The 24214-nt window shown below is 41.7% G+C and overlaps 1 protein-coding gene across 3 annotated transcripts in view; it reads left to right on the forward strand.

Annotated features, from left to right (window-relative positions):
* The window catches only part of NCEH1 (neutral cholesterol ester hydrolase 1), an 89567-nt gene that overhangs the window by 53454 nt on the left and 11899 nt on the right, over positions 1 to 24214 (forward strand). For all 3 annotated transcript variants that reach the window (XM_007972091.3, XM_037988561.2, XM_073023461.1), the window contains 2 exons: positions 17871 to 18099; positions 20583 to 20652. In XM_007972091.3, the coding sequence (XP_007970282.3) occupies positions 17871 to 18099; positions 20583 to 20652 (299 nt within the window). The remainder of the gene's footprint in view (positions 1 to 17870; positions 18100 to 20582; positions 20653 to 24214) is intronic.

Genomic DNA, 24214 nt, shown 5'->3' on the forward strand with positions numbered 1-24214 from the left:
AAGCAGGAGTTGCAATCCTAGTTTCTGATAAAACAGACTTTAAACCAACAAAGATCAAAAGAGACAAAGAAGGCCATTACATAATGGTAAAGGGATCAACTCAACAAGAAGAGCTAACTATCCTAAATAGATATGCACCCAATACAGGAGCACCCAGATTCATAAAGCAAGTCTTTAGAGACCTACAAAGAGACTGAAACTTCCACACAATAATAATGGGAGACTTTAACACCCCACTGTCAACATTAGACAGATCAACGAGATAGAAAGTTAACAAGGATATCCAGGAATTGAACTCAACTCTGCACCAAGTGGACCTAATAGACATCTACAGAACTCTCCACCCCAAATCAACAGAATATACATTCTTCTCAGCAGCACTTCACACTTATTCCAAATTTGACCACATGATTGGAAGTAAAGCACTCCTCAGCAAAAGTAAAAGAACAGAAATTATAACAAACTGTCTCTCAGACCACAGTGCAATCAAATTAGAACTCAGTATTAAGAAACTCATTCAAAACCACACAACAACATGGAAACTGAACAACCTGCTCCTGAATGACTAGTGGGTAAATAAGGAAATGAAGGCAGAAATAAAGATGTTGTTTGAAACTAATGAGAACAAAGATACAACATACCAGAATCTCTGGGACACATTTAAAGCAGTGTGTAGAGGGAAATTTATAGCACTAAATGCCCACAAGAAAAAGCAGGAAAGATCTAAAATTGACACCCTAACATCACAATTAAGAGAACTAGAGAAGCAAGAAAAAACACATTAAAAAGCTAGCAGAAGGCAAGAAATAACTAAGATCAGAGCAAAACTGAAGGAGATAGAAACACAAAAAACCCTCCAAAAAATCAATGAATCCAGGAGCTGCTTTATTGAAAAGATCAACAAGATTAATAGACTGCTAGCAAGACTAATAAAGAAGAAAAGAGAGAAGAATCAAATAGATGCAATAAAAAGTGATAAAGGGGATATCACCACCAATCCCACAGAGATACAAACTACCATCAGAGAATACTATAAACACCTCTATGCAAATAAACTAGAAAATATAGAAGAAATGTATAAATTCCCGGACAGATACACCCTCCCAAGTCTAAACCGGGAAGAAGTTGAATCACTGAATAGACCAATAACAGGCTCTGAAATTGAGGCAATAATTAAGAACCTACCAACCAAGAAAAGTCCAGAACCAGAGGGATCCACAGCCAAATTCTATGAGAGGTACAAAGAGGAGCTGGTGCCATTCCTTCTGAAACTATTCCAATCAATAGAAAAAGAGGGACTCCTCCCTAACTCATTTTATGATGTCAGCATCATCCTGATACCAAAGCCTGGTGGAGACACAACAAAAAAAAGAGAATTTTAGACCAATATGCCTGATAAACATCGATGGAAAAATCCTCAGTGAAATACTGGCAAACTGAATCTAGCAGCACATCAAAAAGCTTAATCACCACAATCAAGTAGGCTTCATCCCTGGGATGCAAGGCTGGTTCAACATATGCAAATCAGTAAACATAATCCATCATATAAACAGAACTAAAGACAAAAACCACATGATTATCTCAATAGATGCAGGAAAGGCCTTTGACAAAATTCAACAGCCCTTCATGCTAAAAACTCTCAAACTAGTTATTCATGCGACATATCTCAAAATAATAAAAGCTTTTTATGACAAACCTACAGCCAATATCACACTAAATGGGCAAAAACTGGAAGCTTTCCCTTTGAAAACTGGACAAGACAGGGATGCCCTCTCTCATCACTCCTACTCAACATAGTTTTGGAAGTTCTGGCCAGGGCAATCAGGCAGGAGAAAGAAATACAGGGTATTCAATTAGGAAAAGAGGAAGTCAAAGTGTCCCTGTTCACAGATGACATGATTGTATATTTAGAAAACTGCATCATCTCAGCCCAAAATCTCCTTAAGCTGATAAGCAACTTTAGCAAAATCTCAGGATACAAAATCGATGTGCAAAAATCACAAGCATTCCTATACACCAAAAACAGACAGAGAGCCAAATCATGAGTGAAATCCCATTCACAATTGCTTCAAAGAGAATAAAATACCTAGGAATCCAACTTACCTAGGAATCCAAGGGATGTGAAGGACCTCTTCAAGGAGAACTACAAACTACTGCTCAACGAAATAAAAGGGGACACAAATGGAAGAACATTCCATGCTCATGGATAGGAAGAATCAATGTTGTGAAAGTGGCCATACTGCTCAAGGTAATTTATGATTCAATGCCATCCCCATCAAGCTACCAATGACTTTCTACACAGAACTGGAAAAAACTACTTTAAAGTTCGTATAGAACCATAAAAGAACCCACATTGCCAAGACAATCCTAAACCAAAAGAACAAAACTGGAGGCATCACACTGTCTGACTTCAAACTATACTACAAGGCTACAGTAACCAAAACAGCATGATACTGGTACCAAAACAGAGATATAGACCAATGGAACAGACCAGAGCCCTCAGAAATAATACTACATATCTACAACCATCTGATCTTTGACAAACCTGACAAAAACAAGAAATGAGGAAAGGATTCCCTATTTAATAAATGGTACTGGGAAAACTGGCTAGCCATATGTAGAAAGCTGAAACCGGATCCCTTCCTTACACCTTATACAAAAATTAATTCAAGATGGATTAAAGACTTAAATGTTAGACCTAAAACCATAAAAACCCTAGAAGAAAACCTAGGCAATACCATTCAGGACATAGGCATGAGCAAGGACTTCGTGACTAAAACACCCAAAGCAATAACAACAAAAGACAATGTAGTCAAATGGGATCTAATTAAGATAAAGAGCTTCTGCACAGCAAAAGAAACTACCATCAGAGTGAACAGGCAACCTACAGAATTGGAGAAAATTTTTGCAATCTTCCCATCTGACAAAGGGCTAATATCTAGAATATACAAAGATCTTAAACAAATTTACAAGAAAAAAACAACCCCATCAAAAAGTGGGCAAAGGATATGAACAAACACTTCTCAAAATGAGACATTTATGCAGCCAACAGACACGTGAAAAAATGCTCATCATCACTGGCCATCAGAGAAATGCAAATCAAAACCACAATGAGATACCATCTCATACCAGTTAGAATGGCGATCGTTAAAAAGTCAGGGAACAACAGGTACTGGAGAGGATGTGGAGAAATAGGAAAGCTTTTACATTGTTGGTGGGAGTGTAAACTAGTTTAACCAATGTGGAAGACAGTGTGGCGATTCCTCAAGGATCTAGAAATTGAAATACCATTTGACCCAGCCATCCCATTACTGGGTATATACCCAAAGGATTATAAATCATGCTGCTATAAAGACACATGCACACATATGTTTATTGCATCACTATTCACAATAGCAAAGACTTGGAACCAACCCACATGTCCATCAATGATAGACTGGATTAAGAAAATGTGGCACATATACACCATGGAATACTATGCAGCCGCAAAAAAGGATGCGTTCGTGTCCTTTGTAGGGACATGGATGAAGCTGGAAACCATCATTCTGAGCAAACTATCGCAAGGACAGAAAAGCAAACACTGCGTGTTCTCACTCATAGGTGGGAATTGAACAATGAGAACACTTGGACACAGGGTGGGGAACATTACCCACGGGGGTCTGTCATGGGGTGGGGGGAGGAAGGAGGGATAGCATTAGGAGATATACCTAATGTTAATGATGAGTTAATGGGTGCAGCACACCAACATCGCACATGTATACATATATAACAAACCTGCATGTTGTGCACATGTACCCTAGGACTTAAAGTCTAAAAAAAAAAAAGAAAGAAATGGTTCAGGGGTTGCTTTTATTAAAGGAAAAAGCCTTACCAAGAACTACTTTTACCCTCTCTATCTGCCTAAAAATTATTTTTTAATAACTCCTGTATTATTACCAGGGAAGGCTCAAGAGAGTGATGTGCTGTTGAGGAAGAGCTGAAGGAAAGGGGAATGAGGGAGGTGGCTGCTTGATCCAGAGTGGTCAAGCATAGAGCTATGCTGCCATAGTCACTGAGCCCAGGAAAGTTGCAAATCCTTTCTGGGCCTTAGTTTCCCTTTGGGTAAATATGGGAAGCTAAATGTTAATTTCAGATGTAAAATCTTCTAGTTTTATGATGTAGGTTTGAGAATAAATGTACTCATGTGCTAGGTCTGACCCACAGACTGTGGCTGAGTGACAGATGAAAAAATGTATGCAGACACAGGTTTTTTGCCTGGCTAGGGGACTGGGCTGCTCACAGATACCAAGGAGGGTTCTGTAAAGAGTCAGCAGCCACAGCCCTGACAAGCTGGTGCTACAAGCATTTATTTAGTACAGATTTAATGACAAAGGCTTTGAGTCAACACATCTGTGGGTAATTAACATGGTTGCCCCCTGGAGAGAGCAGTCCTGTGTGCAGATGATTAAAAGCCAGGTTCCGAGGCCTAAGTAAATTAACTTACCTAGATCAATTCCTTTACACCTTTATCTGCCTTTTGCTCTACTATTGCATACTTATTTTGTGCTTTACAGGTTGGCTTAATAATTCCATCTAGTGCTTTGCTGTGTGTAGAGAGTGCCACTGTGCTCCCATAGAACCCTTTAGGTCCACGCATGCCCTCATGTGGGACAAAAGGTTTACTCCACAACAATAATGCTAAGTAAAAGAAATAAGAGAAGAAGGACTGGTGTAGGAAAAATCCCTAGCCAGATGGGGATCCACCAAAGGCCTGGAACCTGAGCAAGTCTACACCCTGATTTGTAGCACTTGCTGATTCCATGATGTAAATACTCCCACCCTGGCCAATTTCAAGCCACTGACGTAATGTCAACTTGTTACCAGAAAGGTGTCCCAACCAAGACTCCAAGAGAGGGTTCTTGCATCTCACTCTAGAAAGAATCCAGGGCAAGTCTGCAAAGTGAAAGTAAGTTTATTAGGAAAGTAAAGAAATAAAGAATGGCTACTCAGGGGCAGAGCAGCCCCAAGGGCTGCTGGTTGCCCATTTTTATGGTTATTATGTGATAAACAAGGGTAGATTATTCATGCCTCCCCTTTTACAGGGTAACTTCCTGATATTGCCATGGCATATGTAAACTGTCATGATGATGGTGGGAGTGTAGCAGTGAGGACCACCAGAGGTCACTCTCATTGCCATCTTGGTTTTAGTGGGTTTTGGCTGGCTTCTTTACTGCAACCTGTTTTATCGGCAAGGTCTCTATGACCTGTATTTTGTGCTGACCTCCTATCTCATCCTGTGACTTAGAATGCCTTAACCATCTGGGAATGCAGCCCAGTGAGAGGTGACAATGTGCTAGCAGCCCTCGCTTGCTCTCGGCACCTCCTTGGCCTCAGTGTCTGCTCTGGCCATGCTTGAGGAGCCCTTCAGCCCGCCACTGCACTGTGGGAGCCCCTCTCTGGGCTGGCCAAGGCGGGAGCCAGCTTCCTCTGCTTGTCGGGTGGCGTGGAGGGAGAGGTGCGGGTGGAACTGGGGCTGTGCATAGCACTCGCGGGCCAGTGCAAGTTCCGGGTGGGTGCGGGCTTGGCGGGCCCTGCACTCGGAGCAGCCAGCCGGTGCCACTGGACCTGGGCAGTGAGGGGCTTAGCACCCAGGCCAGCAGCTGGTTTGTGGATGCACCAATCAGCACTCTGTATCTAGCTAATCTGATGAGGACTTGGAGAATTTTTATGTCTAGCTGGAGGATTGTAAATGCACCAATCAGCACTCTATCTAGCTAATCTGATGAGGACTTGGAGAATTTTTATGTCTAGCTGGAGGATTGTAAATGCACCAATCAGGACTTTGTGTCTAGCTCAAGAATTGTAAACACATCAATCAGCACCCTGTGTCTAACTCAAGGTTTGTAAACACACCAATCAGCACCCTGTGTCTAGCTCAGGGATTGTAGATGCACCAATCAGCTCTCTGTAAAATGGACCAATCAGCGCTCTGTAAAATGGACCAATCAGCTCTCTGTAAAATGGACCAATCAGCAGGATGTGGGTGGAGCCAGATAAGGAAACAAAAGCAGGCTGCCTGATCTAGCAGTGGCAACCCGCTCCTGTACCTTTCTATGCTTTGGAAACTTTGTTCTTTCGCTCTTCACGATAAATCTTGGTGCTGCTCACTCTTTGGGTCTGTGCCACCTTTATGAGCTGTAACACTCACTGCGAAGGTCTGCAGCTTCACTCCTGAAGGCAGCGAGACCACAAACCCACCAGGATTGAACAACTCCAGATGCGCCACCTTTAAGAACTGTAACACTCACCACGAAGGTCCATGGCTTCATTCTTGAAGTCAGACCAAGAACCCAAAAATTCCAGACCCACCAGTAGGTCTCAGACTCATTTTACCCATCCTCTATTCAAGACAGAGATGCTCTGGTTCACATACCTCTGACACACTGACTTGCAAAATTCCTGTGAATTTATCAGTTGGTTTGTGAAACCCAGCAAAAGCTGATTTTAGCATGCCAGTGAAGGGCATTGCCAAAGAGAATAGCAAGTTAAAAAAAATGAAAAATGTTAGGCAAGTTATGCTTGACTGCAAGGGGTAGGGTGGTGAGAAATGAGGTTGGAATGTAGAGTGGGACCAGACTGGAATACCAACTTTAGATTTTTCTTTTTTTCCTGTAAGAAACAGGAAGTCAGCAGAAGTTTTTAAGCAGGCAGGTAATGTGATCAGCCTTTCAGGGTAGAAACTCTGACAGCAGTATGCAGCAAGTTATAGAGAAAGAGGGTTATCTAGAATTCAAGTTATCAGGCAAGTGCAGAAAATAATGAGCATCTTAGCCAAGGCAGCAACGAGAGCGGGGGTGGAGTTAGGGGTAGAACTAGATCAGAAAACATTGGCAGGTGGAGTTAATAGGGTTTGATGAGGTGATTGGAAATCATGTGAGATAAGAAGCTGAGGACGGTATTAAGGTTTCTAGCTTAGAAGTTAGACTTATGGTCAGATAATTGAGAATTTATGTTGTTAATTGCTCTGGGAGTAGAGAAGGGAGAGTAGGCCATATTAATTTTGAGGAGCTTATAGATTAGATCCTGGAGATGGTTGGAAATATAAGTGGAAGCTTGAGAAAGATAGATCAGGGACTAGAAATTAGTATAGAATACAGGTCATAGTCTTTGAATTTAGTAGTCTGCTGGTAAATACTTCCTATTTGCCATGATAGTACATTGGCTTGCTCAAGGAAAGAAGGAATTGTGAAGTTGAATGAAGTAATAAATGGAAGTTTTGAGAACATCATCATTTAAAGGGCCAGTGGTCAGGAGAGGAAGAACCAATCAATAAAAGACCAAAAAAAAAGAAAAAAAATAGGAGGAGTGGGGGATTCATTGTTAATGTGGCAAGAAAGCAAGAAACTGGAGAAGTTAAGAGGGAAGAAAGTTTCAAGAAAGCACAAGTTATCAAATATCTGCAGTGAGGCCAAGTAGGTTATTGGCATTGGCTTTGGCATTGTGGTCAGGGGTCATTGGTGAGTCTAATAAGGATAGTTTCATCAGAGAGATGGGGCTGGAAGCCAGATTGCAATGGGTTCCCTTCAAAGAGGGCAGTCTTTGAAAAGTCACTTTTTTTTTTCTTTTTTTTTTTTTGCTGGAGTCTCACTTTGTTGCCAGGCTGGAGTGCAGTGGTGCAATCTCGGCTCACTGCAATCTCTGCGTCCTGGGTTCAAACGATTCTCCTGCCTCAGCCTCCCGAGTAGCTGGGATTACAGGTGCGTATCACCACGCCAGGCTAATTTTTGTATTTTTTAGTAGAGACAGGGTTTCACCATGTTGGCCAGGATGATCTCGATCTCCTGACCTCATGATCCACCCCCTCGGCCTACCAAAGTGCTGGGATTACAGGCCTGAGCCACCGTGCCTGGCCAAAATGTCACTATCTTCTTTGGGACAAAGACAGAACTGACATCCACAGAAATCAAGTTCTGTTTAGAGATATATCTTCTCACTTTGCCTCCTTGCCCCCTATAAATTACCTGTTATGAATTCTCCCTTCCATCTACTTTCCAGAGCCTATGTCCTCCTTCCCCTAGGATCTGAATTCACTCAATTCTTTTTACCTCTGTAAGTTTGTCTTTCTCTCTTGACAAACTGTTTCCCGAGAAGCACACTCAAGTCGCTCCCAACTATTCTAGTGCCTTCCTTATCTCTACAAACAGTGAACGTAATCTGTCTGCATTTACTCTCTCTGTTTCTTCAACTCCTGCTCACTTTGCAAGCCATTACAATATGATTTTCAGTCCCATATCTTGGATGAGACTGTCTTTCATAGGTTCACCAGTGAACTCATAGCCAACACCAATGACCTACTTGGCCTCTTGCAGACATTTGACAACCTGCTTTCTTGAAATCTCTTCCCCCTTAATATCTCTGGTTTCTTGTTTCTGTTGCCACACTAACAATTTGTCCCTTTTCTCTGTTTTTCTCACTCCTTCTCTTGTCCTTTTTTGTTTTTTATTGATTGGTTCTTCCTCTCCTGCTCACCAGCTCTTTAAGTGATGGTGTTTCTGAAGCTTCCATTTTTTTATTTTATTCAACTTTACCTGAGCAAATTAACTTTCCCTCTCTGGTGGAATTTACTGTGTGGCCTAAATCCTCCCAGAAATGGTGCTCAAACATCCCTGTCCTTTGATCAGAGTTGGGTTGGAGTAGAGATCTAGCCCTAAGCAAGTGAAGGTACGTTTTCGACCTTGTATTCTAGTTGAGAATGGGAAAGGGGACTTTGATACCTTGCAGGTTCTCTTTCTGTCCTTACTAGGTCAGCGTGATGGGCAAAGGGCTAAAGCGTGAACACCGCCCCATGACCAGAAACATCTGTTTGCCTTTCCCCAACCTTCTTTCCTTCTCCAGCCGTCTAATCATGTATCAAAGGGGAGGCAGGAGGCTGGGGAAGAACCAGTAGCACACTGATACTCCGTACACATAAATAAGTTGGCATCTGGTCAAGTTTCAACGTGAACCAACTGGGTAGGAAGCCAGTGTGCCACCAGATTTTACTGTCTGGTTCCACTGAGGCATGATGAGTACCCTTATTCCCCTTCCATCTCCTTAGGCAGAATTCTTCCCCTAGATCCTGGAATGGTTATGGAGGCAAGTTTTGAGACCTTTAGAACTGTTCTAGATTACTTCAGCTAACCAAGACAGGGTAATTTGCAGCCCATAGGGCCCTTAACACAATTCTGTGTGTTCCTGGATTTCCCAGCTACTTCTAAAGAGGTTTCAGGAAACTGTGACTTTCAGGTTACTTGAGTGAATCGGAATCTTTACTTCATTAAAACTCAATTCACCTCTGTTGGTACTGTGTCCAGGCAGTCTCTTTGGACAGCCACTGTCTTTTCTCTCCTAGGCTGGGTTCCATACCTCTACTTTAAGGTCCATCTCTTAATTGAACATTAAACATTAATATTTTAATTAAATTATCATATTTTCATGCAGCTAAATAAATGTTCTGTGAGATTATAGATTTTTTTTTCTTATAATAGGCACAATTAGAGCAAAATATAAAGAGAATTAAAAAGCCGATGGACTGAATGAAATGACCGTAGTGGAAAAATTGGAGAGTCACTGACATAGAATACAAACCTTCAAATGTGAAGAACGAATTGGGGTAGTGAGTTAGAATTGATGCTTAAGTATTGATGTTGCTGGCTCATGTTGAAACTTGACCAGATGCAAAGTCATTAATGTGTATGGGGTATCAGTGTGCTGCTGGTTCTTCCCTAGCTGCCTCCTTTCCCTTAAATATGACCATATAAATAAGCTTTTTAAAGATCACTTTTTTAACCTGCAACAATTTCAGGACTTGATAATCCATGTGGTACTAATAACAAATGTGCATAATAGGAAAAATGATAGTTTCAGCTTCCCTAGAAACACTGGAATATGTCGCTGGGCTCACTTTTTTACGCAATGATCTTCTGGAGCAGAGGTGTAGTATCGGTGATAACTGACTCAAAAGGGCTTCTTGGCCAGGCGCGGTGGCTCACGCCTGTAATCCCAGCACTTTGGGAGGCCGAGGCGGGCGGATCACGAGGTCAGGAGATCCAGACCATCCTGGCTAACACGGTGAAACCCCGTCTCCACTAAAAATACAAAAAATTAGCCGGGCGTGGTGGCGGGCGCCTGTAGTCCCAGCTACTGGGAGGCTGAGGCAGGAGAATGGCGTGAACCTGGGAGGCGGAGCTTGCAGTGAGCCGAGATCGCGCCACCGCACTCCAGCCTGGGAGACAAAGTGAGACTCCTCCTCCTCAAAAAAAAAAAAAAAAAAAAAAAAAAAGGGGCTTCTTATGTGACAGGCACTGTTCTAGGTGCCTTAGTTTCCAGTCTTCACAACAACTTTTTGAGGTCATGTATATAATTGCTTCCATTTTTGGATGGGAGATTGAGGTACAGAAAGGTTTGATCATTTGCCCGGGGGCCCCAGTGCTGGTAAGTGAGGGAGCTTGGATTTCAGCCCAGGTGCTCTGGCTCTGGAGTCTATGCTGCTGACTTCTGTGCTACACATGCCTCCTTTGGATTGAGTCTGTTATTGCCATGCTCCTCTTGCCTCCATTTTGCTTGTATACCTTACCTACCCATAGGCGTTTGAGTTAAAACACTTTCCAGGCCAGGTGCGGTGGCTCATGCCTGTAATCCCAGCACTTTGGGAGGCCGAGGCAGGAGGATCATAAGGTCAGGAGATTGAGACCAACCTAGCCAGCATACTGAAACCTTGTCTCTACTAAAAATATAAAAATTAGCAGGGCATGGTGGCGTGGGCCTGTAATCCCACCTACTCGGGAGGCTGAGGCAGGAGAATCGCTTGAACCAGGGAGTCAGAGGTTGCAGTGAGCCAAGATCGCACCATCGCACTCCAGCCTAGTGACAGAGGGAGACTCCATCTCAAACAAACAAACAAACAAACAAACAAACAAAAAAAGCCAAATAAACAAAAACAGAACCAAAAAAAAAACCAAACCACTTTCCAATACTTGCACCTTAGTTCCAGCCCTTTTCCTTGTTAGCCATACCTATGATGGGGCATCATCTAAGACCTAATTTAGGGCTAGACACCTTACTGGATTTCATCCCCAGACAGAGGTGATTGCTTTCTTCTCTGAGCTTGTGCAACCCTTTATCTAGGCCTTTCTTACCACTTACTGCTTAGCTAACTAGCATCAGCTATTCATTTGCAAGGCTTGGTTCTCCTCTATTACTGTAAGTTTCAGATGATTCTCTTTCTCCCCTACAAAGTTATCTGCCCATAGGATATACTTCACAATTTATATGTTGACTTAATCAAGAGAGAACAACCCCATATATAAACATAACTAATTTATATATTCATAAGCAGAGCACAGTTTTGCTTGGTTTCCTTTGATTCTTGTTTGTCCTTTGATCTTCAGCCATCAGACCTGGGTAGGGAGCCAGTGCCCCACTGTATTTCTTTGTCTGGTTCCACTGAGGCGTAATGAGTAACCTTTATCCCCTTCCATCTCATTAGGCAGAATTCTTCCCCTAGACCCTGGAATGGTTATGGAGACAAGTTTTAAGACTGCTAGCATTGCTCTAGCTTACTTTAGCCAAGATGGAATAATTTACAGCCCATTGCCCTTAAAACTTGGCTTGCTTCTGTGTTCTCCTGGAGTTTCTCTGCTACTTCTAAAGAGGTTTCAGGAGACTGGGTGCAGTAGCTAACACCTGTAATCCCAACACTTTGGGAGGCCAACATGGGTGGATCACTTCAGGTCAGGAGTTCAAGACCAGCCTGGGCAACATAGGGAAACCCTGTATCTACTTAAAAAAAAAAATACAAAAATTAGCCAGGTGTGGTGGTGGGTGCCTATAATCCTAGCTATCTGTGAGGCTAAGGCAGGAGAATCGCTTCAGCCAGGGAGGCAAAGGTTTTAGTGAGCCAAGATCATGCCACTGCTTTCCAGCATGGGCAACAGAGTGAGACTCTGTCTCAAAATATATATACACACACACACACATATATATGTATACACGCACGCACATACACACACACACATATATATAAAAGAAATAGAGGTTTCAGGAAACTTTGTTACTTCTAGAATGTTACTTGTGTGAATCTGAATCTGATTTCATAAGTTCAAGGAAATATAACTTGATCTATATTTTAAGGCTTCATCCTTTAGGTAGAAACTTATTCCCAGTGAGTTTAGGAATTCCCACTCATCACTATTTTCTTTTAGGTTTTGCAGGATCTTATACAGTGCTGAGGCATTGTGGTTTGGGGAAGCCATCTGGATATCACTCATCCTCACCCCACATCTCTGTTCTACCTGATCCTTGGTGTTTGATCCTTACAGTTTGTCCTGAGATATCCTTTGTTCTTATCTGTAAGATAGTCGATCTTTCAGATCCATTAGATCTTTCAGATCATTTATATTCCTGTTGAACTCTTGGGTACATACAATGGGCTGTGGAGAAAAGATAGATTGTCTTAGGTCCATCTGCAAGACATTTATGCAGACCCTGCTACATTTATGCTTTCATTGGGCATGCAAAATCATTCTGTTTTTCCTTCACCAGCTGGAGCCTGGGGCTCTAAGGCCATTTGAGGCACTATCTTTCTAGACATACCTTGCATCTACTCTTCCCTAAGGTCTTGCTGCTTTCCAGGGTTCTGTCTAGGCATGAGGCACAGTCAGCTGCTTCAGATTCCACAGACCTATCTGGGAGTTGTTGCACCCCAGGGTTCTTTTTTCACTGGCTCCCAGATATTTATCCATATAGCCCTCACTTCATATCTGCAACATTTTCTCTTCCCCTCTTCTACCATCTAGCCTGGGAAATCACTTTCTATTCTAGGAGACTTATTCATCATGTAATCCTCTAAATCAATGCCTATTTTTTAAAAGATTTTCAGCCAGTCGCAGTGGCTTGTGCCTGTAATCCCAGCATTTTGGGAGGCCGAGGTGGGTGGATCACTTGAGGCCAGGAGTTTGAAACCAGCCTGGCCAACGTGGCAAAACCCTGTATCTACTAAAAATACAAAATGTAACCGGAAGTGGTGGTGCATGCCTGTAATCCCAGCTACTTGGGAGGCTAAGACACAAGAATAGCTTGAACCTGGGAGGCAGAAGTCACGCCACTGCATTCCAGCCTGGGTAACAGAGTGAGACTCTATCTCAAAAACAAAAACAAAAAACAAACAAAAAAAGAAGATACAGGTTTTTAAAAATCCAAAGGAAGAAACTCACTCCTGTTTCTTTGCTTTTTCCTCATATCCCTTCAAGGAAGTAACAACTATAGAAAGGTGTGGCTACTGAATTTATTTTCTGGGCAGTATAGTAGGAGGGGAGTAATGTGAAGAGTTAAGGGAACGATATTTGAGGGAAAAAAAAAGTTAGAATAATATTTACAAGTTTATCATTAATATCACATAGACATGCAAATGTTATCCCATACTGGATAGGGCTCAGAGCAGCATCCATGGCCCACATTTATCTACACCAGCATTTCTAGGGCAATTCTGTAAGTCCTGCAACTCCCTCAGGGTTTTAGAAATCCAGCTTCTATACTGGCTCCTTAATGTCTAGGCTTCTCTTCTCTTCTCTCTGTAAGCAAGATAGTAGTACTTACCTCACAGAATAGTAGCCAGAATTCAGCAACCTACCCTCGCACTCACTGTAGGCACTCAGGCAGTGATAGCTATTATTTATAATAGTAACAAGAAAAGTAATTAACAACAGGTTACTGTTCATATCCATTTTCAAGTTTTCAGACAGCCTCAATATTGGCTCTAGTATAATTCTAATTTATCAATATAATTGTAAACATTAGCACAGTCTTTCTTACAGCAGTTTTCTAAATTCTTTTTCTACTCATCCACCTACCCTTTCATATTCCTGTCTTTTACACTACATAAACAAATTGTCCCCACCCCCCCCTTTTTTTTTTTTTTTGTGAAACAGAGTCTCGCTCTGTCATCCAGGCTCGAGTGCAGTGGCACAATCTCGGCTCGCTGCAACATCTGCCTCCTGGGTTCAAGTGATTCTCCTACTTCAGCCTCCCAAGTAGCTGGGATTACAGGCATCTGCCACCATGCCCAGCTAATTTTATTTTATTTTTTTTGTTTGAGATGGAGTCGCACTCTGTCGCCCAGGCTGGAGTGCAGTGGTACAATCTCGGCTCACTGCAAGCTCTGCCTCCCTCCTGGGTTCAAGCCATTCTCCTGCCTCAGCCTCCTGAGTAGCTGGGACTACAGGCACCTGCCACCACGCCCAGATAATTTTTTTGTGTGTATTTTTAGCAGAGTCGGGAATTCACCGTGTTAGCCAGGATGGTCTCTATCTCCTGACCTCGTGATCTGCCCATCTCGGCCTCCCAAAGTTCTGGGATTACAGGCGTGAGCCACCGCGCCTGGCCCCAGCTAATTTTTACATTTTTAGTAGAGATGGGGTCTCACCATGTTGGCCAGGCTGGTCTCGAGCTCCCGACCTCAGATGATCTGCCTGCCTTGGCCGCTCATAGTGCTGAGATTATAGGCATCAGCCACTGCACCCAGCCAAATTGTCCCTTTTCTAATCAGCACTTCTACCCCCACACCACTGTGTTGCTATTGTAAACAATGCAGATGGTTTTTTAGGTATTCTGTGAATGCAAGTGAAACATAAGCTAACGTGGAGAGATGTTTCTGAAAAGGTATAAACAAACTGAGTCAAACCTGCATGTACTCAAGCAGGCATTACATAAAGGAAACTCCAGGCAGGTTCTCTTGTAAAATGTACAGTCTTCTCATATCTGTCATATAAAGATAATTCACTTGTTTTACAACTTCCTATAGTTAAAAGAAGCTCATAATTTGTCTCAAATGTTTAAGAAAGTCTTCATTTAATTAAAAAGAAAAGTACAGTTGATAATATAACAGAGCCAGGTCTGCCATTTCTTTGTTCATATTTCATCATTTCGTGCCGGTCAAACTACTTGTCCTATGACAAGTGGAATGGAGCTTGCCTATTAATTGATAATGGTGTTAACAAGGGTTTATTATATCTACTCTAGAAACTTTGGAAATACATGATTCTTAGCTATTCCCTGTCAGATCTCAATATTCTCTAAATTAGACTAACATTTTATCACAAAACTCGAATGATGATTGTCTTCTTCCAATTGACCAAAGAACTTAAGTTGATGGTTAGAATCCTCTGTGCAGGTACATGTGTGCACACATACGTGCATGTACACATGCATAAATTACTATCAAAACATGGACAGTTTTAACTTGTTCAGTAAATTGGGCAGTTGATGTCAGGGCACATGTAGAAGTTGAATTTTTTTTTTAAATTTATTATTATTATACTTTAAGTTCTAGGGTACATGTGCATAACGTGCAGGTTTGTTACATATGTATACTTGTGCCATGTTGGTGTGCTGCACCCATCAACTCGTCAGCATCCATCAACTCGTCATTTACATCAGGTATAACTCCCAATGCAATCCCTCCCCCCTCCCCTCTCCACATGATAGGCCCCAGTGTGTGATGTTCCCCTTCCCGAGTCCAAGTGATCTCATTGTTCAGTTCCCACCTATGAGTGAGAACATGCGGTGTTTGGTTTTCTGTTCTTGTGATAGTTTGCTAAGAATGATGGTTTCCAGCTGCATCCATGTCCCTACAAAGGACACAAACTCATCCTTTTTTATGGCTGCATAGTATTCCATGGTATATATATGCCACATTTTCTTAATCCAGTCTGTCACTGATGTACATTTGAGTTGATTCCAAGTCTTTGCTATTGTGAATAGTGCCGCAATAAACATACGTGTGCATGTGTCTTTATAGCAGCATGATTTATAATCCTTTGGGTATATACCCAGTAATGGGATGGCTGGGTCATATGGTACATCTAGTTCTAGATCCTTGAGGAATCACCATACTTTTTTCCATAATGGTTGAACTAGTTTACAATCCCACCAACAGTGTAAAAGTGTTCCTATTTCTCCACATCCTATCCAGCACCTGTTGTTTCCTGGCTTTTTAATGATTGCCATTCTAACTGGTGTGAGATGGTATCTCATTGTGGTTTTGATTTGCATTTCTCTGATGGCCAGTGATGATGAGCATTTTTTCATGTGTCTGTTGGCTGTATGAATGTCTTCTTTTGAGAAATGTCTGTTCATATCCTTTGCCCACTTTTTGATGGGGTTGTTTGTTTTTTTCTTGTAAATTTGTTTGAGTTCTTTGTAGGCTCTGGATATTAGCCCTTTAATATTCATTTGCTCTGCTGCTGCTTATACTTGCCAGCAAATAATGTTAAAAGAATTCCTGAAATAGCTGTTCATTGTTTGATTAATTGCCTCTTGTTCTTGTTTTTCATTAACACTTGCTAATGCTTTCTTTTTTTTTTTTTTTTTTTTTGAGACGGAGTCTCGCTCTGCCGCCCAGGCTGGAGTGCAGTGGCCGGATCTCAGCTCACTGCAAGCTCCGCCTCCCGGGTTCACGCCATTCTCCTGCCTCCGCCTCCCGAGTAGCTGGGACTACAGGCGCCCGCCACCTCGCCCGGCTAGTTTTTTGTATTTTTTAGTAGAGACGGGGTTTCACCATGTTAACCAGGATGGTCTCGATCTCCTGACCTCGTGATCCGCCTGTCTCGGCCTCCCAAAGTGCTGGGATTACAGGCTTGAGCCACCGCGCCCGGCCAATGCTTTCTTAATATAGTGCTTTCTAACTCTTTTCATGACAGGAGATATATATATGTCTACATATACATATATATATATATATATAAAAAATATACACACACAGTTATAATGTCTATATGGGACACTGGGGTAAAGGGCTCAGGAATTTGCCCAAAGACTGAGGCAGTGAACACACAGGGACCCTCTTCAAGGTGTACTGTCGTGCCCTGTGCACAGCCAGAGAAGCTGTAAGGTGCCACATTGCAGACATCATATAGTCCTGATTTCCGCTAGCAACATTGTTTCTTTGATCTTATGATCATTAATCACCAGTGTTCTGTTTCATAGTCTACAAAAGAGCACTGTTAACTCTCCAGCTGTTCTCCTTCCTGATGAACTTGGGAAAGTGGAGAGAAGGGAATAAACTCAGAAGTGTCTTTGCTTGGTGGGTAAATTAGGTCTCCTTGCTATGTTCCTTCTGCAACCAAATAACTTTCTGCGAACACTTAATGCAGAGCTTGATACCCTGAGGGTTCAGAAGGGAAGAGACCATCAGGCAGTATAGTCTTTGCACATTCTAAAAAGCTTCTGGTTATATCTGAGCTGATCTGCTTCTAAATGCCAGGGCCTCAGTTGACCATGTTTCTTCTTTCTCACACACTACTTTCAAAAGGACAAGACACACTTAAAGATACAATTAAATATATTGAAGTTACAAAGCAATTTAAAGAAATTAAATAATGAGACACACTCAAATATATAAGTTACAAAGGAATTTAAAGAAATTAAAGTAAATAGAAAAATTTCCTCTTATTTGCATTGAAATAAAATATTATTTCTTCACTCCTAGTATGTTATTGGAACTGTGATATACTTACTTAGGAAAAAAAGGTACTGAATCCAGGAATTCAAACCTAATCTTAAGTTTGAGTCCCAGGACTACCACTTAAATGAAATGAGCAAGCATAGTTGTTTTCTAAGCCTTCTAAATAAAATGGGACTGATAATACCTGAGGAGATCTCGTGTATGAAAATATTTTGTCAACTCCAAAAGCAAAAGGTAAATACAACTGGTTTTTGTATTAAAAGGGCTCAATGAGCTCTCCAGTCCAGTGGAAGTTGCTTGTAGGAAATCAGACACTCGGTTGGTGAGGGCAGCTCTGGTGATGCCAAGTTAACATGCGCCCTCCCTCTTTATTTCCTCCCTCGCCCTGCAGAGTAACCTGATCCACTACCTGGGACTGAGCCATCACCTGCTGGCACTGAATTTTATCATTGTTTCTTTTGGCAAAAAAAGTGCATGGTCTTCTGCCCGAGTGAAGGTGACCGACACGGACTTCGATGGTGTAGAAGTCAGAGTGTTTGAAGGGCCTCCGAAGCCTGAAGAACCGCTGAAACGCAGCGTTGTTTATATCCACGGAGGAGGCTGGGCCTTGGCAAGTGCAAGTACGTCCTGGTCACCTTCAGATGGTTTGTTGTTCTGGTTGGCCTTGTGGGAGATGTGTAATTGAGTTTGGTTTTCTTAGTGGGAAAGAAGGGGACCATTTATCTTGGTTCCCTTGGATGGTCCCTGTTACTCCTGTTGTCCCAGCAAAATTATTACTAGTGCCCCCTTTTCACTCTCAAAAGGGTCCTGGTTTGGGTGATGAATTATATGGTTATCCTATGTAAAAGTTATTTGCTTGTTGGTTTGTTTGTTAATTCAGGTAGACTGTTATAAAATATTTCCTATGATCTAAATCACAGACTTACTGTGCAGTGCTGATACAGCTTTCTGCACCAAAACAAGGTGAGGTTTCACCGGGCATGCATATGTGGAATTATCTGTGCCTCTTTTGCCAACTTGTGTTTTGAAGATATATTTCTATGAAATAGACCAGGTATTCCTTAATACACATGTTAACGTTTTATCTGCTTATGAAAGCAAAGGTTAAAATATAAAATGTATGCAACCATTCAAAGGAAACAATCTTGCAAAGTTCAAGAATATTTTCTTTAGATTTGGATGATTTTCATGACTACAACACATTCAAAATGGCAGGCAGCCAAACAGAACCGCCCAGAAGAGAGCCTCCCAAGGCGGAAGTTGGGGCCTTGTCTTTGCTAATAATGGTCATGGAGCTACTTCCTCATCTTCAGTCCAGAGCTTTTGGCATCCCCTTAGTTTAAAAGCAATGACAACTTGTTTTGTTGATTTTATCATTATGTCATTTTTTTTTTAAAGCAACAAAGGTCAAAAGGTATAACTTTTTCTAGTAATCTTATTTAATTCCATATCCATTGTTTTTTCTTTTATTCAGTGATTTTTTTTTCACATTTTCAATAATTGTTCATGAGTATATAGGTTTGCCCGAGACCAAGGGGTTTGCTGGGCTGCAGATCTTTCAGTGCAAAAGCTCAAACAGTTGTGGGCAAGTCTGGACCACTGGTCAGTCTAAGGTATGCTCGGGTGTAGGGATACAAAAATGAATAAGAAGGAGTTTCTGCCTTCAAAGAGATTGAGTCTGTAGCATTGGACGCTTGCCAGGAGAAACACTGTACTGGAAGACAGGAAGTGTAGGTGCCAGGAATGGGATGGATTACAAGAGTCAACCTGGCCTTTTCTGCATAATTTTGACTGATCACTTCTGCCCGAGGAAGAACTTGAGCAGGTGGAGGTCACAGGTGTCTATGTAATTCTTAAAATTCTGATTCTAAGACTGCCTCGGAAACCCTGTAAATAAGGAAATATTTGTCTCTCAATTGGCACAATATAGATCTCAATTTACTGAGAGCAACTAAGGATTTGAGACAGAGTGTCGCTCTGTTGCTCAGGCTGGAGTGCAGTGGCGCGATCTCGGCTCACTGCAAGCTCTGCCTCCTGGGTTCACATCATTCTCCTGCCTCAGCATCCCAAGTAGCTGGGACTACAGGTGCCTGTCACCACTCCCGGCTAATTTTTTGCATTTTTAGTAGAGACAGGGTTTCACTGTGTTAGCCAGGATGGTCTCAATCTCCTGACCTTGTGATCTGCCCGCCTCAGCCTCCCAAAGTGCTGGGATTACAGGCGTGAGCCACCGCGCCCAGCAGGATTAAATTCTTACATATTAAATTGGTTCTGTTACTGTAGACCTTTGGATCCTCTAAGAAATGCTAAGACTTCCCTAAAATTCTGGTTTTTAATGTGTTCATTTAAAGAGAACACCATATTCTTCAAACCAATCACTTTACTAAACTGCAGCAAATGAAGTGTTAAAAGAGCAAAAAATTTTTTAATTGGTTTATTATTTTTAGTTGTAAGATCTCACTCTGTCACCGAGGCCAGAGTACAGTGGCACTATCACAGCTCATTGTAACGTCAAACCCTTGGGCTCAAGTGATCCGCCTTCCTCAGTCTCCCAAGCAGCTGGGACTGCAGGCATGCACCACTATGCCTGGCTAATTTAAAAACATTTTTTAATAGAGGCAGCATCTGGCTATGTTGCTCAGACTGGTCTCAAACTTCCGACCTCAAGTGATCTCCTTCCTTAGCCTCCTGAAGTGCTATTACAGGCATGAGCCACCACTCCCAGCCTAAAATTGTATGATTCTAAGGAAGAGACTACTTATTTGCTGTGATTTTTTAGAAAGGTATATACATTTGAAGAGCTGTAAAATTAGGATCGATTTGGTGCATTTCATATAGTCCATTATGAAATAAATATTTAGATGGTAATATATTCAAAACTAAACTATGCATTTCCTGTTATTTATAGTAGTTGCATGTTATTAGAAATCAGATTTAATTTTTCACATGTACATGTAACTCTATCACTTGTTCACATTTGGTTTTTATTATTTGTTTTCAGTATTAGCTCCAAGCCTAAAAACAATTAACACTTAGCAGAATTTAAGAGTGAACAGTATTAAATGACCTGTTTTGTAATGATTGTTCCCTTTGTGTCTTTTAGAAATCAGGTATTATGATGAGCTGTGTACAGCAATGGCTGAGGAATTGAATGCTGTCATTGTCTCCATTGAGTAAGTAATTACTGCTAATCATAGAAAACTTTTCTTATGAAGGAATTCTAGGTAACTTTGTTTAGTTATCGAGAATTACTTTGTTACTTTGTTTTACAGGTGATGAAGTATAAAATAAAGGTCTCGAGTTGGCAAAGTGATTTGCCCAAAGTCACACTCAGCATAATCAGAAAAATGATTTCTGATACAACCAAATTGATTGAACTAGCTTTATAACACTTCAAATTACCTGTTCACATTTAGTTTTGAAAACTTCTGAAAAAAGGATTAACTAAAAACCTAGAGAAGTATGCAATCAGTTACCTGCAACATATAAGTTTAATACTAACTTTTTAAATCTAAAAAGTAGTAAGGATTTTAAGAGAATCTCTTTTACAGTCAAGAGTTGAAAAAGTTACTCTCTTAGAGTCAGGTTCTATGACTTGGACCTTGGGAATAGAAATACGTGTTCAACAAATTTTTGTGGTGTAGTTAGTAGTAATAGTAGTAATATTAATGTTTTGAGTTGTCTCTATCAGTCCTGTATAAGCCACTTTTCTGGGCAACTAAGAAGAATGTGAATAATAATTATAACAATTATGATGATAATAATACAACACAAAAATCACGCTGTCTTTTTTGTGCCAGGCACTGTGCGAATGCCTTTGCACACGTGTCTCTTCTACTTTAGGTCTTTGTTTAGATACCATCCTCTCAGCCAAGCCTTTTTTTTTGACAAGCCTTTGTAAGATTGCAACCCACATTTCTCTGTTTCATTTCTCTCCGAAGCTATCATCAATATCTGACAAATCACATATTTGACTTATTACATGTTTATTGTAATAAGTGGAAATAGACAATATGAATTTTATAAAGGCAAACATTTCAGGATTGTTGTTTGTTTTGTTTATTGCTGAATCTTTAGTGCCTGGAAATATTCCTGGCATATGGTAAGCATTCAGTAAATATTTATGGAATGAATGAATGAAGCATCTTCATTCTCATATAAAACATCCAAGATATTTTGATATCTTTTTCGTAAGTGAGGAAATTGAGACCCAAGAAGCTAAGTAATGTGCATAAGGCCAGATAGCTAGCTCGTCACATAGATGGGGTAGGGGAGTAAGTCAGTTAGTTCCTGAGGTCTCTGGACCTTTCTGATCCAGTTTCAAGCCACTATTGAAGGAAGCTTATAATGCTGAGTGGCAGGGCCATGACATCAACCACTTTTCCTTGCCCCAGGCTCATTCAGTTCTCTTCTTCCCTCTGCCTCTCTGTCAGCTGCTCTCCTGTTCATGGTGCATCACCTCCTTGCTCCTACTCCAGATTTAAGCAGATCTGTTCTGCAGTCTCTTGGAAGGGACTGCTCAGAGTCACTGAGGCAGTTCTGACCATGTGGACAAAAGCCCTAGAGCCACCTGAAAGCTCTAGAGTCACCCAAAAGCCCTAGAGTCAAGTCCAGACAGCTGGAGCCAAATCTGCTGAGGAAGCAGCCACCGCACCTGGGCCTTTCCGGACTCTCCTTGAGGCCTCCCAGATTACTCAAGTGTTGTCAGTGCAGTTTGGTAATACAGGAACCTTCAAGGAAGGGATTTGGGCAGCTGGCCAGAGGAAAGCACAGGGGATGTTTAAGCAGACAAGGCTGTTCAGCTTGATGTTGAGGAACAAGCTTCAGGGGCCATTCATTTGGTTTCTTGTGTAGCCCCAGCTCCTTGCAGGCCTGAGAAAAGGAGAGAAGCTGGGCTTGTTTCAGTTGGCATCATGCGGATTTTCCATTCACCACAGGGCTTACCCTCTGGGTTTCAATATCACTATTTGGCCACATGCCCTAAACCGTTCCTCCATTCCCTTCTCCCCTTATCAGCATCTGTCTCAAGTAAAATGGGTATTGTCAGGCTTATCATAAGACACAGAAGAATAAGACATGTTTAAGAAGATTTTTTTGAAAAGGGCTAAAATTTAGAAGGAATTGCTTTGATTTTAACTTTGCAGTGTTCTTAATCTTTACAACGTGGTATCCAGATGGGAGACATCAGCGTACGGTAGTCAAGTTCCATCACTCATGACTGTGACCTCAAGCAGGTCACTTAAACTCATGTGCAAAATGGGGTTGAGAACCCTTCCTGTATGGTTAGAATGTGAGCTACCGGGAAAAGAGCGAGATATGGTGGTGCACCTTACTTGGGAAGCTGAGGTACAAGGATTACTTGAGCCCAGGAGTTTGAGTCCAGCGTAGGCAACATAGACCCTATTTTTCAAAAAACAAAGCAAAGCCTGGGCGTGGTGCTCACGCCTGTAATCCCAGCACTTTGGGAGGCCAACTGAGGTCGGGAGTTTGAGACCAGCCTGATCAACATGGAGAAACCGCGGCTCTACTAAAAATACAAAATCAGCTGGGAGTGGTGGCGCATGCCTATAATCCCAGCTACTCGGGAGGCTGAGGTAGGAGAATCGCTTGAACCCAGGAGGTGGAGGTTGCGGTGAGCCAAGATCGCGCCATTGCACTCCAGCCTGGGCAACAAGAGCGAAACTTGGTCTCAAAAACAAAACAAAACAAAACAAAACAAACAAACAAAAAAAGCAAAAACAAAAGAATGTGAACTCCTGGAAACAGAAATCACGTCTTCCTTCCTTTGCATCTCCAGAACCCAGTGCAAGGCTTGGAGTGTGCATGCTAGGTAAATGCATGCTGAGTTGGGATAATGACTGCAGAGAGTTGTCAGGAGAATCATTTTAGACAATTGATATAAAAGGGGTTCAGATATTCAAAAGCACTAGATGAGTCTGGAGGATTATTGCTCTATCTAGCCTATAGAATTAAAGGGTCAACTTACACATTTATTTATCAGCATGTTTGGAACTCACAGTACTTTTTTTTTTTTTTCTGGAGAAATAGTGAGATAGTAATCCTTGTTAGGATTCAGGCTAACCCAAGGGCACTTTATAACCTATGCTGTAGTTGAGGTACAGCCAACATTATATGATCATGATGTTTCTCTTAGAAACGATGTTCAGGCCAGGTGTAGTGGCTCACACCTGTAATCCCAACACATTGGGAGGCTGAGGCAGGTGGATCACTTGAGTCCAGGAGTTCAATACCAGCCTGGGCAATATAGCAAAACCCCATCTCTACAAAAAAGTTAAAAAACAATTAGCCAGGCATGGTGGTACATGCCTGTAGTCCCAGCTACTCGAGAGGCTGAGTTGGAAAGATTGCTTGAGCATGGGAGGTCAAGGCTGCGGTGAGCTGAGATTGCGCCACTGCACTCTAGCCTGGGTGACAGAGCAAGACCCTGTCTCAAAAAAAAGCAAAGTATGTTCAGAGCTGGATCTCAGTGGCTTGCTTCTTTCTTCTTTCTTTTATTCCATAAATATTTATTGGATTCCTGTTTTGTGTCAGTTACCGTGTTAAATTCTGGTGACATAACAATGTAAGAATGACTTAATTCCTGCCTTCATAGAGTTTATGATCTAGAAGAAAAAGACCTTGAATAAGTAATGTTAGAAGTGTGATAAGTGATGGGAAGTAGAAGGGCAAGTAGTAATAGAGGCATCTAACAGGCAAGATCTTACCTCATTTAAA

This window comes from Chlorocebus sabaeus, chromosome 15 (genome assembly GCF_047675955.1).
Source record: "Chlorocebus sabaeus isolate Y175 chromosome 15, mChlSab1.0.hap1, whole genome shotgun sequence".
Classification (NCBI taxonomy): Eukaryota; Metazoa; Chordata; class Mammalia; order Primates; family Cercopithecidae; genus Chlorocebus; species Chlorocebus sabaeus.